This window comes from Stegodyphus dumicola, chromosome 1 (assembly GCF_044657685.1).
Source record: "Stegodyphus dumicola isolate Sdum_Otavi_A_Nest chromosome 1, ASM4465768v1".
NCBI classification, from domain to species: Eukaryota; Metazoa; Arthropoda; class Arachnida; order Araneae; family Eresidae; genus Stegodyphus; species Stegodyphus dumicola.
Window position 1 is genome coordinate 66,400,711 of NC_140768.1, and position 12,365 is coordinate 66,413,075.

At 31.5% G+C, this 12,365-nt stretch overlaps 1 protein-coding gene across 2 annotated transcripts in view; it reads right to left on the reverse strand.

The window, feature by feature from the left end:
- TSG101 (tumor susceptibility gene 101) overlaps positions 1-12,059 on the reverse strand; it is a 53,553-nt gene extending 41,494 nt beyond the window's left edge. The window contains exons 1-3 of one of the 2 annotated variants that reach the window (XM_035366877.2): positions 11,907-12,059; positions 8,042-8,100; positions 7,757-7,841 (exon numbers count right to left, since the gene is read on the reverse strand). In XM_035366877.2, the coding sequence (XP_035222768.1) occupies positions 7,757-7,841; positions 8,042-8,092 (136 nt within the window). In that variant the 5' untranslated portion in view covers positions 8,093-8,100; positions 11,907-12,059. The remainder of the gene's footprint in view (positions 1-7,756; positions 7,842-8,041; positions 8,101-11,906) is intronic. The other variant, XM_035366878.2, reaches the window with a different exon arrangement.
- Positions 12,060-12,365: the final 306 nt, after the last annotated feature.

Below are 12,365 nucleotides of genomic sequence, written 5' to 3' on the forward strand. Positions count from 1 at the left end.
CATTTTTTGCACCTGCTTCATTGTGAAATTCTACTCCATTGTCTGAGAGCCGTATGTCAGACCGCACCTCCCTCTCAGTGTTAGGATTTCTGTCACAGGTGGAAACATGGCTCTGAGAATCGGTCCGAGAAATATCTTATATCCTTCTAATTCGCGTTATGCAGAAGTGCTGTAAAGAATTCCTGATGAAGTGGAAAGTGAATTTAGCGATGAAGATGAATGCCAAGAAGATTTTGCAAATGAAAGATCGCGTTCCCCGACATCAGAATTTTCTGAATCTGACAATGAATACACTGAACCAGAGACTGAATCCATTTCATCTATAAAATATTATCATGGAAGGAACCGCTTCAAGTGGTCATCTATTGAACGTCAACGAAATGTGAGAACTCCCGCCCATAATATAGTTCATTTTCCAGGATTAAGAGCATATGAAAAATTAGGTGAAAATACGGATCCTAAAAGCATTTGGGATGTCCTTTTCACAAACGAAATACTAGAGAAAAAGAAAGAACTGAAAACTTTGTATTTATGCGTAAGTTGTAAAACGCCAGTTTGTTTGGTATGTACACAAAAATTATGTCACAAACGTGCACAAGAATATGCTGAGTAAGTTGATATCTTTTGCAAGAACAAAATGGTATTACTGATAGTAAGATACTGTCATTTTTTTGTGTTTCGTACAATATTTGTATTTTTCATCTATCACAAGTTAAATTAATGGAAAAAAATTATTATTCATAAAATATAATAGTTATTCAGGTTTGTCTTGCATAACTTACATTTGCAAGTGGTTTTCCATAAAAACAGTTCATGTTGCAGAAAAGATGTTCCTAATGTTGATTGATTTCTTTGTAATTTCTGTTTGAAGATAAGTGTTTATAGAATGTATGGGTAAAATAAAATTTTAATATTTTGATTAGAACATTTGATTTAAACCATAACGAGATGCTGTCTCTGTGACTGCACGTCCCCGGTTATGTCCCAATTTTTGACCTCCCCTGTTACGAGTTAAACAAGAATTAATTAAGAATTACAATGAAATTATAATAAATAAAATACTAACAAAATGTTATTCACAGCGAAATCGAGTTATTTTTTGAAAAATGCAATGTGATTTTCAGACAATTCATTTAACACAGGTTATAAATAAACCAGTAGCAGCATTATTAGAAGAATAACAGGAATATGCATTAGCAAGCAAAGGCTTGTGACCCTGATGCATTACACTACTAAACAAATGTAAGGTGGGTAACCGAGATCATCCATCATTTTTTCTGATGAGCAGGATGAATTAAAGGGTTATATCTCACTATGCTAGACCTGACTTTTCTGAGAAATACGATTCTAGTAGCATTGGTTTAAAAGGAAGGATTCCTAGATGAACCAGGTCCACTGGAAGCAATGTCCCACCTAGCTATGAAAACGATTTTCCAGCTATATGGGATATTTTAAAACTTTGCCAAAACTGTTTTGTTGCAGATGTGTTCCGCATAGGGGTTAACTAATCAGATGAAAGTTCAGCTTTTGAAGGATTGTGGAATTTTCCAATATGGAGATAACTGTAGATTTAAAGAAAGAAATACGGAAAAAAAAAAAAAAAAAAAAAAAAAAACCACGCATATTTATATATATATTGCTGTTTTTTTATATATAACCATCTAATATGGCAATGGCTCTAGTTCTGAGGCCATGGACAATAGAAGACGATTTTATCAAAGAAATACAAATAAATAAACAAATCTGAAAGCTTTCAGATCTTACATTACACCCAAAGGGACTTTTTATAACCTTTTGCGTGTTATGTTTATTTATTAAATATGTTCTTTGCACTTAAACCATAGAATTCAATTCAACAGAAATATCACAAAATAATTTTAAAATAAGCATATCTTTAGAATTTCCGATACACAGTTTTGTGCACTGGAGATAATTTTTTTTTCATACCATTGTGCCATTGCTCACTTTGAAATCACCGAGTTTGTTAACCAAAAATTCATTGAAGTGTTAGAAAATATGAAGATGATAATAAAACAAATTTCAAATTCCAAATTAGGGCTTTCAGATAACTATATCTGGTGGAAGATTATGTTATTCACAGTTCTAGGTACCATAGTTTCATCACAATGCAAGAAACATACATACATTTATGCAGACTCTTCGTTATTTAATTTCTTTAAATATAATACACGGTGACAATATTTGGCAGCAACAATTCGAAAAGTGAACCAACATTTTAATTTCCAATGCAAGAATTAAATAAATTAATAGCACTTTTGGGCTAAAAAAAGAAAAAAAATCATATATATATATATATATATATGTCATAACAAAAGAAAGGAAAAGCCGGAGAATTGTAATAATAGCAAGGAAAAGATGGAGCATTGTTGATGTTTACGTAGACCCATATTGAAGAGGAAGAATTCTGATTGCGTAAGTATGCTAATGATATTGACTTCACAATATCTAAAAAACTTGGCAGTCAAGGCAGTTTTAATTCCATTTTTATTTTCCATTTGACGTTTGTGGCCACAATCACTTGGCACTTGAGTTGTGCCTAATCAAGAACATTTACATTTTTGATATTATTGCAACAGGAAGCAGCACAGCGAAATTACATCCAAACAGAGTAGAGACAGAAATTGAAGTGCGTAGTTATACAAGATGGAAGCACATGAAGAGAAAGTTTTAGGTATGAGTTTAAAGTTTTAGTTCTCATTTATTATGTTATTAGCGCTGCGCAGGCTATGTAAAATCAAATGACCTAGAAATGAAGCAATCGGGAGAAGTTATTACGATTTTTAGAAAAGAGAGAGAGAACTAATGCTTTACCATTAGTTTAAATTATAATTTTGATTTACGTATTTTTTATCTTGTGCGCACACACACACACATATATACGAGGGTTGGAACTTTAATAGTGGCAACACAGCTGAAAAAATGCTACGCAACAAAACCAAAGAATATCACGTATACCACACATGAACTACATACTTACCTTACCTCTCAGCAAAAAGATTTGTCCTGCTTATGTCACGCGCATGCGGAGTGACGCGAAGAACGGATCCTTGTATTAGCTAGCAGTCTAAAGTAAGTGTTGTCAGGATGTTTTCAAAACAAGAACAACGATGTTGGATAAAAACTGAATGTGCCAGAGGTCGTACAGCATGACAGTGTCATCAAGGGCTTCAAGAGGCTCTCAGGGAATCTGCATTGCCTTACAGAACCGTAGCAAGATGGGTGAAAGAATTCAATGAAGGACGCCCAAACGTGGCAGACATGCTGCGGCCAGGTCGTTCGAGTGTCAGCGATGCAGACGTGCAAACTGTCGCCACATGATTCGTCAGCTGGCCGGACAAACAGGATTAGCGCATAAGACTGTGCTGCACATTCTAAAGGAACGCCTCTTCATGAGAAAAATTGCTTCACGATGGGTTCCACGGATGGACGGAAATTGACGGAAATGCAGAAATGGTTACAATACTATGCTGCCCAAACCCACCTGGAGTGCTATGAGCACGAAAGAGATGCTTTTTTATGACGTATCATTACGTTGGATGAGACTTGGACCCGATCGTACCAGCCAGAACTGAAACGCCAATCAAACGAATGGCATCATCACGGGTCACCACGACGTTCGAAATTTCGTCAGACCCCCAGCAATGTGAAAGTTATGGTGATTCTTGTGTACGACTGTGATGGTGTTATCCTAACGCATACCGTTCCCCCACAGCAGACCGTCACTGTGCAGTATTACTGCTCATTTTTGGAGCACAATCTCTGACCAGCTTTGAGAAAAAAACGGCGACACTTTCTGTAGAATGCTCCTCTCATTTTGCATGACAATGCTCGGCCGCATGCAGCGCAAGCTGTGACTGATTTGTTCAAGCGATGGGGCTGGGAAGTGCTTTACCATCCACCATACTCTACTAAGATGAAGGAACCTAAGATGAAGGATACTAAGATGAAGGAACCACTTCGTGGCACTTGCTTCCAAACTGTTCCTGAGATTCTTGCGGCAGTAGACCGGTCCATTCAAACTATCAACAAAACAGGCGCTGCTACAGGTATTCTGCGACTTTCACATCGTTGGAAACGGTTTGTACACAATGCTGGCGACTATATTGAAGGACTGTAAAACATGGTGACATGAATCACTTTTGTATTCCTTGTAAATAAATAGGTGCACTATTAAAGTTCTAACCCTCATATAATATACCATCTAAGTCATTTTTAAAATGTTTATGTACTGATTAAATTTATAACTATGGAAATTTCAAGATAGGCAGTATTTTATGGCATTCTTGTTCTTGATAATTTGTTTACAAATTATTCATTGCCAAATTTGTTACATTTCGTTTTGATCCAAACATAACATGTAGAATTATTATTATTATTATATAACAATTTTAATTTACTAAATTTAAAATGACTAACTTCTAAAATATGTTTATTTATGTGTGGCTTTACTTTTCTACTAATTATTTATCCTTCAAATTGTTTGTTGATTACATAATCAGGGGCATATTGTAAACAACATCAGAGGTGCATAAAAAAGGAAATCACTGCTTATATAGTGCTGAGAATAAATTCGCATGCAATTTTATGTTATTAATGAAATACTTTTTAGATTATAGATACATTAGAAATGCTATTTTGATTGTAAATGTTACATGCTAATACATTTCAAATTTATGGATTTATTGGTATTATTCCGTTTTGAGGGCCGTAAAAAAAATGCAGCGAAAATGCGCAAAAGCGGCAAATGTAGCAAACGCGCCCATTTAAACAGCACGCTAAATATAGCGCACGTGCTGATTTCAGATTCGTAAGTTTATATAGTTCTACATTTCTTAAGATGCCATTGAAATACTAGTTTAATTTTTAAATCCTTTTTTGATTTTAAATCCTTTGTTGATATCCTACGGATTTAACAATTTGGGAATTGCCCATGACGAAAAGTCTAAAATAAAATTTTGGGTAAAGTGCAGAATCACCCACTACTTGATGCGTTTTTAAGAATTGCACATACTCGGTATCCATGTACACATCGACCTATTTTCACTTGAAAAAAAATCTCAGAATTGCACAAAAATGGCACTGTGCACTTTATCTATGTACACATCGACCTATTTTCACTTAAAAAGTAAAAGAAAATTGACAAAAATCCAATTGTTTTTACCCTTGTAAAAAGCAGCAAAGAAATAAGTGAGCGATTCTGCACTTTTTCGAGAATTTTTTCAAAGAAAAGGCATCATTCATTATAGAAAATTATGCTTGAACAACCAACGAGATGAAATTATGCTCTAGCGATAACTTGGTAGCAAAATAGCGATGCAGGCTCCATTCAGTTAGGTTTAACAATTTTTATGTAAATTATAATAATGATCTGAAATAGTTATTTACTCTTATGCTTCCATTCACTCATGTTTAGCCTTTTTTACACAAATTATAATAATAAAAAAGTATTATATGAATTTAACCTTTCATCTAAATTAAAACATCAACCTTAAATAGTTATTTACTATTATGCTTCCTTTCTTGCGTTAGGGTTGCCACAATTATTTTTGGCAGCACTGGCATCAAGAATAGTTTGGCGATTTATTATTATGCATGATGAAAAACATTTGTATATGTATTCATTACATTAATGCTAATAAACATACTTCATGATCCCCACCTTTCTATTATCTTCCATAATAACAAGATGGTAACCTAGCTATGTAGATTTCATAGAAATGGGGATTCATGGGGGGGGGAACGCACTGCTCCATGTAGCGATAGTAGATGTGATTGTCATGTAATTACTCCATCTTTAGGTAGCTACAAAGCATATCTGGCAAAAAATGTAATGAAATAATTTTCTTAATACAACTGGAATCACTGTTTATGTTTCGAATTAATTTTGTTTTAAAGAATAAGTTCACAATAAAAATTTTGAGAAAGGATTAGCAATCTATCCATTCTCAATATTGATAGTGGTCTTGGTGTAAAGTCTTCTTTCCACTCACCATTGATGGATTACAAAAGAATTAATTTCAAAAGCATTTTCTTTCAATAATAAAACAGGATGGCAACTCCTAAAGAACAAAACTATACAGATACCACAATGATAGAGACACATTCTCACAGCATATTATCACCACTAATTAAAAAAAGGTATGGCCTTAGATTTCCAAACTAAAGCATGAATTTAATGAATGACATTAGCAAAGATTACAATGCTCAAATCTGATATATGCATAGGAGAGTGAAGTTATGCTAATAGTGGCATATGACAATTAAGGTGCCATTTTTAATCATGCTCCATTAGTGCATGAAAATGTCAACATCACTCTTTCTACCTGTGTTCAGCTATGCATTGCAAGGCCTATATTTCTAAAGATGAAATCAATCTGCCTCCTCACATCTTCCACTACAATGCATGACATGTTTCAGAAGCAGTGATCTACTTCTTACAAAGGTGACATTAAGAATTCTACGAACATCCTTAATATTTCCCAACATCAACTGTTGTAATTAGAATTTTCAGGATTAAAAGAACCCATCAGAGGCACCAGTTTTCCTGGGATTCATTCTATGCAAAACAAGTCCCATTACTGTGATAACAAAAAACCACCTCGATAACAGTCTATGGGTTTGGCAAACAGTGGAGGATCTTGCTGACAATTACAATGAAAGGATACAATGGAGTTTTGTACTACTTATGTTACCACTAATTTATTTACAACCTTCATATTTTAACCAGTGAGTTTTTTCATGATGGCTTTGACAAGATAAAGAAATGGCACCAGTGTAATTCGAACTTAAGAAAATGTGATTTGCTACCAAATGCTATAAACAACCATGAAAACGAAACAGAAAACTAGGAATTGCTCTGGTGATGCAACTTCCAATCTCAATATGCTTTACATTTTTTTTTTTTTTTTTTTTAGTTCAACTATTTATCACTGCTAAATTAATAAAAAAAAAAATTTAAAGACTCTTTTATCTAAAATCATTTGGAATTTGGGCATAAATCAGTCGTCTTCTTATAGCCAACGATGAGCAGAATGTTTATTTTTAAAGAACTTCTGTAAATCTGAAACATACTTCATTAAATCATTGTCATAATTTCAACACACAGTTTTAATATGCTGAAAGTCCATATGCAAGATGATCAAAATGACACCTATCTGATTTTAGTTTAGTATGTTGCTGATTCATTCATTTTATTTTCATTATCAACACAGATCACAAAAACTCTTTTAGTTATATCGTCCTTTCTACTTAAAACTGCTCTTTAAGCAAAGAAGCACAATTTTCTGCAGTTTCTCTCTGCACCATAATCATCATGTAAGTTTTTTTTTTTTTTTTTCCTGTGTGAAGAAACCTTACATGATGATTCTGCATACAAAGACTACATCTCACTAATCATCAAGAACCCAAATAATTGTTTCTTTTCTAACACTTCCTTCTATAATTGTTTTTTAAACCATTATGTACTTCACTTATTTTAGTTTAATTCAAAGTTCTCTACTTATTAATTAATCACAGATATAAATTTAATTTTTAATGGGACATACGAAAAAAATTCTTTCTTTACAAATCTGGAATGGTGTCCTGAAGTCACGATTTTTTAAGACAGCTAGCTGCCATTATTGAATCTCAAGCACATGCACAATAATTCCAGATAAAAACATACTGATGTTTAATTACCATCAAAGCAAAAATAACTTAATTACATCATTGAATTTACTACAAATAACGTACTCACCATAAGTATCTAACTTCGGCCTTAAATTCTTATACTGATGAATGGCAGCATGCACATCACGTTTTGCTCGATCTGGATACTGGTACTAGTAAAAATATATGCATTTGTACAAATAAATATTTTTCAAGTCTTAGTTATTTTCACATAAAATTTTATACCAAAATAAAATTTATATGTGAAGTTATAATATATAAAATCAATTCAGATTTGTCACTATGAGATTTATCGAATTTTATACGATTAAATTTAACTAACTACTACTCATTTAGAAAAAATGCAAATTACCTTTGACAAAATTTTAGCTACATAACTATCAATTTTTTCTTCTTGAGGCATTTTGCTGCCTGAAAAAAAATAAGGCATATGAAATATGAAACTAAGCATAGTAAACTGTAACTCAGAGCACAGTTTCATTAAATGAAATAGGACAATCTTCTTAATGATAGATTAACTAAAGCTTAATTTTCAATTACTAGTGGTATTACATAACTTACAAAATAAATCAAATTTTGCATCTTAGTTATACAGGGAAAAACTAGAACTTACTAGCTTTGAGTATATTTATCAAGACTCATTGCATAAAAGCAGATATTGGTGTAGAATTTTACCAACAATTCTTGCCATTAAAAAATAATGCAATAAACGTAAAGATCTAATTAAAATTTGTCATTATGCTTATCAAAACTTTAAACCAGTATTGTATTGGCGATATGTGTTTTTGCGCTGGTTTTTAGCACAATTGCGTGTTGTATGGCAACCCTTTAACGTTGAAAACTCTTTTGCTGGAGTGACTTAATTGCTCATTGGTTCGTGCCGTGCGTGTTTTGAAATGGCCTATGTTGCAATGAGAGATGTGGTTGCAAAAGGGTATGGGAGATTACTTTTAGTGGCTGTGCATGACAGAAGTAAAGAAACGCGATGCAGTGTATTAGAGTCGATTGTACAACTATTTTTTCGAATGGCTGGAAATCTTACAAGAATTTAGGAAAAGAAGGTTTTGAAAATTTGTGAACCATAGTATGAATTCTCTAGATAGTGTGTCTGGCTGTCATATAAATACAATAGTGATTACGTGGCGACATGTTAAAGGCAGTATGAAATTAGTATTTCTCCTGTTCGAAAAAGCATTCATTCATGGTAAGTTCATTTTATTTTATTCTTGTTCTTACTTTGTAGAATGTTATGTTCATTGTTTTTTAGTATGAATTTCTGTAGTTATTGTCGTTTTTTTAATTGTTTGAAATTTATTTTACTTATTTTAGTTTATTTTGTCAATTAGTATGTAGTGCCTAGATTGTGCAATTTGTAGATGTTTTTTAAAGTTAGAACATATCGCTGTGTACATGGATTCTTGTCAAATATTTTTTGTCAGAAACTTTACGTTTTTGCTATCTAAATTTTTTGTTTTCGTTTCGGATTTTTAGATTAAACTGCGTGTTCAAAACGTGGTTTTTGCATGTGTGAAAACCGTGTTTTCGGAGACATTTTAGGCTTAAAGTTTGAAATGTAGAAAAAAAATTTAGATAGTAATATGGCAGCGTGGAATTTCTCACCAAAGATGTTTGAGAGAAATTTGTCGCCGCATTTCGTGGCCTGAGGGCGCACATTATCCGTACTTCCAAAAAGTCACGAAAAAGCATTCATAACGGAATCCAACAAGTTGTCAAAATAGTTGTGGTAACTTATGATGTCAAACCATACTTATGTAACAACCCAGATATACACATAATACATGTCTGTTTAAGTATATATGAATTTACATTTTTGAAGTTAAACTGCCATTTTTCTGATTACTATTTCCTTTTGTATTGAGTATATTTGTTTTACTAACAACAAATCGAAATAGGGAGTTTGCTGCTAATGAAAAGAAAGCATTACATTTCTTTGGGAGCATTTTGCCAAATAATAAGAGAATGATAAAATTCACATTAGTTTTTGAAAATACAACATGAAAATTGCAAACAAATTGTTAGAATGCACATTAGAAACTGGTTTAAAGACAGCCATATCATTTACAGCAAATGACTGCTATATTTACTGTTGGCTGGTGTCCAGTGCCAAATCTGTGCAATTTTCTAGGCTTTTTTTTTTTTTTTTTTTTTTTTTTTTTTTTTTAGACAAAAGAGATTGCTACACACATTTACAAGCACAAAAAAATTACATTTTAAAAATTTTATTGATTAATTGTGTGACTTTTTGCTGGGGATGCAGATAATCAGAATGTAGCTAAGAATTTCTTATTACACAATATTTATTGTACCAGAAGTACTATTTGAATCAATATTTTACAGTTACATATGTACTAGCAGAGTACAGTTTTTCCAGCATTTAATACTGACTACTCAGTACCTTATACAATCTGTGAAAAAATATTTTCCAATATAGTAATAAGATCAGAATTTAAATACAAATCAAAAGTTCCTATGTATTTACATATGTTTTAATATTTTTCCCAGTCTTGTTTGTAATTCAAAATACCTTTGCCATTCTGTACCTGAACTTTATTAGATGTACATATATATATTTACTTAAAACATATTATGAAAAATATATACAGCTTAGCTAATTTGAAAGTTAAATGTGTACATATATTATGCATTAGAAATTATGAAATTTCTATACAATCAATCTATTATAACAAGATTAAAACCTCACACAAAATTACCCCCCCCTCTTTTTAACCCTCTGAGCAGCCAGGGTTTTTGATAAGAAAGTACAAATTTCCTGGTATTTTATACCTGGTCTTGTGTACTTTTGATATAGTGCCTTAATTTCCTTGACATATTTTAATATGCACACATTCTTATAGGTATCACAAAAAATATTCCCTTAATATTTCTATATATTCAAAAAATATTTGCCATTTAGAGGGTTAATGCTTTTTATGAACTGAAAATAATGTAATTTTATAATAGGCAGTAATGGCAACTCTCAAATGTTCCAATATCAATAAACCTCTTACTAAAAAGAAAAACATAAATGCAAGCAATAGTCTAGTTCTTTCCCATGCATGCAATTCTACTGTATTGCTATACAAAACTTATTATAATGTTATCCCAAACATGTTGAGTTTTAAACAAAATAAAATCATATTTCTTACATAATAACAAAGATTTTACCCGGTGACTAAAATTAGTTTGCTTTTTTTAGAAAACAAACTACTGATCAAAGAAAATAAATCAGTGTTTGAATACTAGTAAAATACATGTATATGGAAGAACATAAAAATATCCATTTATTAATCAAAAATGTTTTGACTCTACATAAATGCAAAACATAGAAAAGGAAAGAATCAATATAAAAATTAAACATACTTTATAATAAAATAATATTGAAAGTGTGCAGTGTATTATTAGAAACTAAGAAATACCGCTGTCAAATCTTGAATCATAATAAGTAAATGAAGGTTCATTTAACTCAACTTACACCTTTTAAACACTGTATGCATAAATAGAAAAAAGTAAGCTAAAACACACACAATAAAAATTGAGATATAATTATGTACTACCCTTTTTTTTCTCAAAGGACTACTATTCTTTTCACTCATATAAATAAATAGATCCCACATTCCTTACTTATTTATATAAACACCTCAGATTCAAGGGGGGGGAAGCTGTTTATAATAAAACCAACTTCATACATAATGTGTAAAGGTATTTAACCAGAGAAATGTAAAAAAAAAATTCTAAACAAAACAAGAAATGTTGCATATGAATGTACAATATTATTCAATTGCAGTAAAAGATTTTACGTACAATTATTAAATTTCGTTTCGTTAACAAATTATTACATTACACTATTTTAAATTATATCATTAATCCTGAAAAATACTTACAGAAATGAAAAAAAAGTTAACGACATATCAAAATTTAATATGATCGATAATTTGTGGTAACTGAAAAAGTGACTCATCGATGATAATGATGTAAAGGCTATTACTAACTATGATGAAACGAAGCAAGATATAATTAAGCAAACTGAATGCATTTCATACCTAGAAATAATATGTCAATGAAGAAGAACGAAACAAATTAATTCAATGCACCCTTGTCGTTATTTCATAATAAAAATCCAAAGTGTCAAATATTGTTATTTAATCAAAACTTTATTATTATTCAAATAACAGTTTTTATCATAGAATTCTCCTTACCAGTTTATTTATATTCAGTCGAAGAAAAAGACTTACATTAACAATGTTTAAAATGCAGTTTCATTATGTGATTTTAGTTTTATTTCAATAGATTACAATTGATAGTACTCTAACACTGAAACAAAGTACAAGAGAATTGTTGCCAGATACATCACACTGATAATCTGTCACATGCAAACAGTGATCATTTATGTTAGAAATTTGTAAAATTCAGATAATTTTAAGAATTTGCTCAACTTTGTTTGCCTTAATATTTTAATAATCTTTGATTTTTCAATAATTTTAATGTTTGCAAGGAAATTTTTGCCCTCTAGTGGCCTAGCACTGAAACACAAATATTCTTCACAAGAATTCGCAAACACACCATTTATTATGTTTTTGCGAAAGATAATTCATGTCAGTCAATTTATAACAAAGCCTTGTGAATTACCCAGAAATTGAATAAATCCATATTTTCTT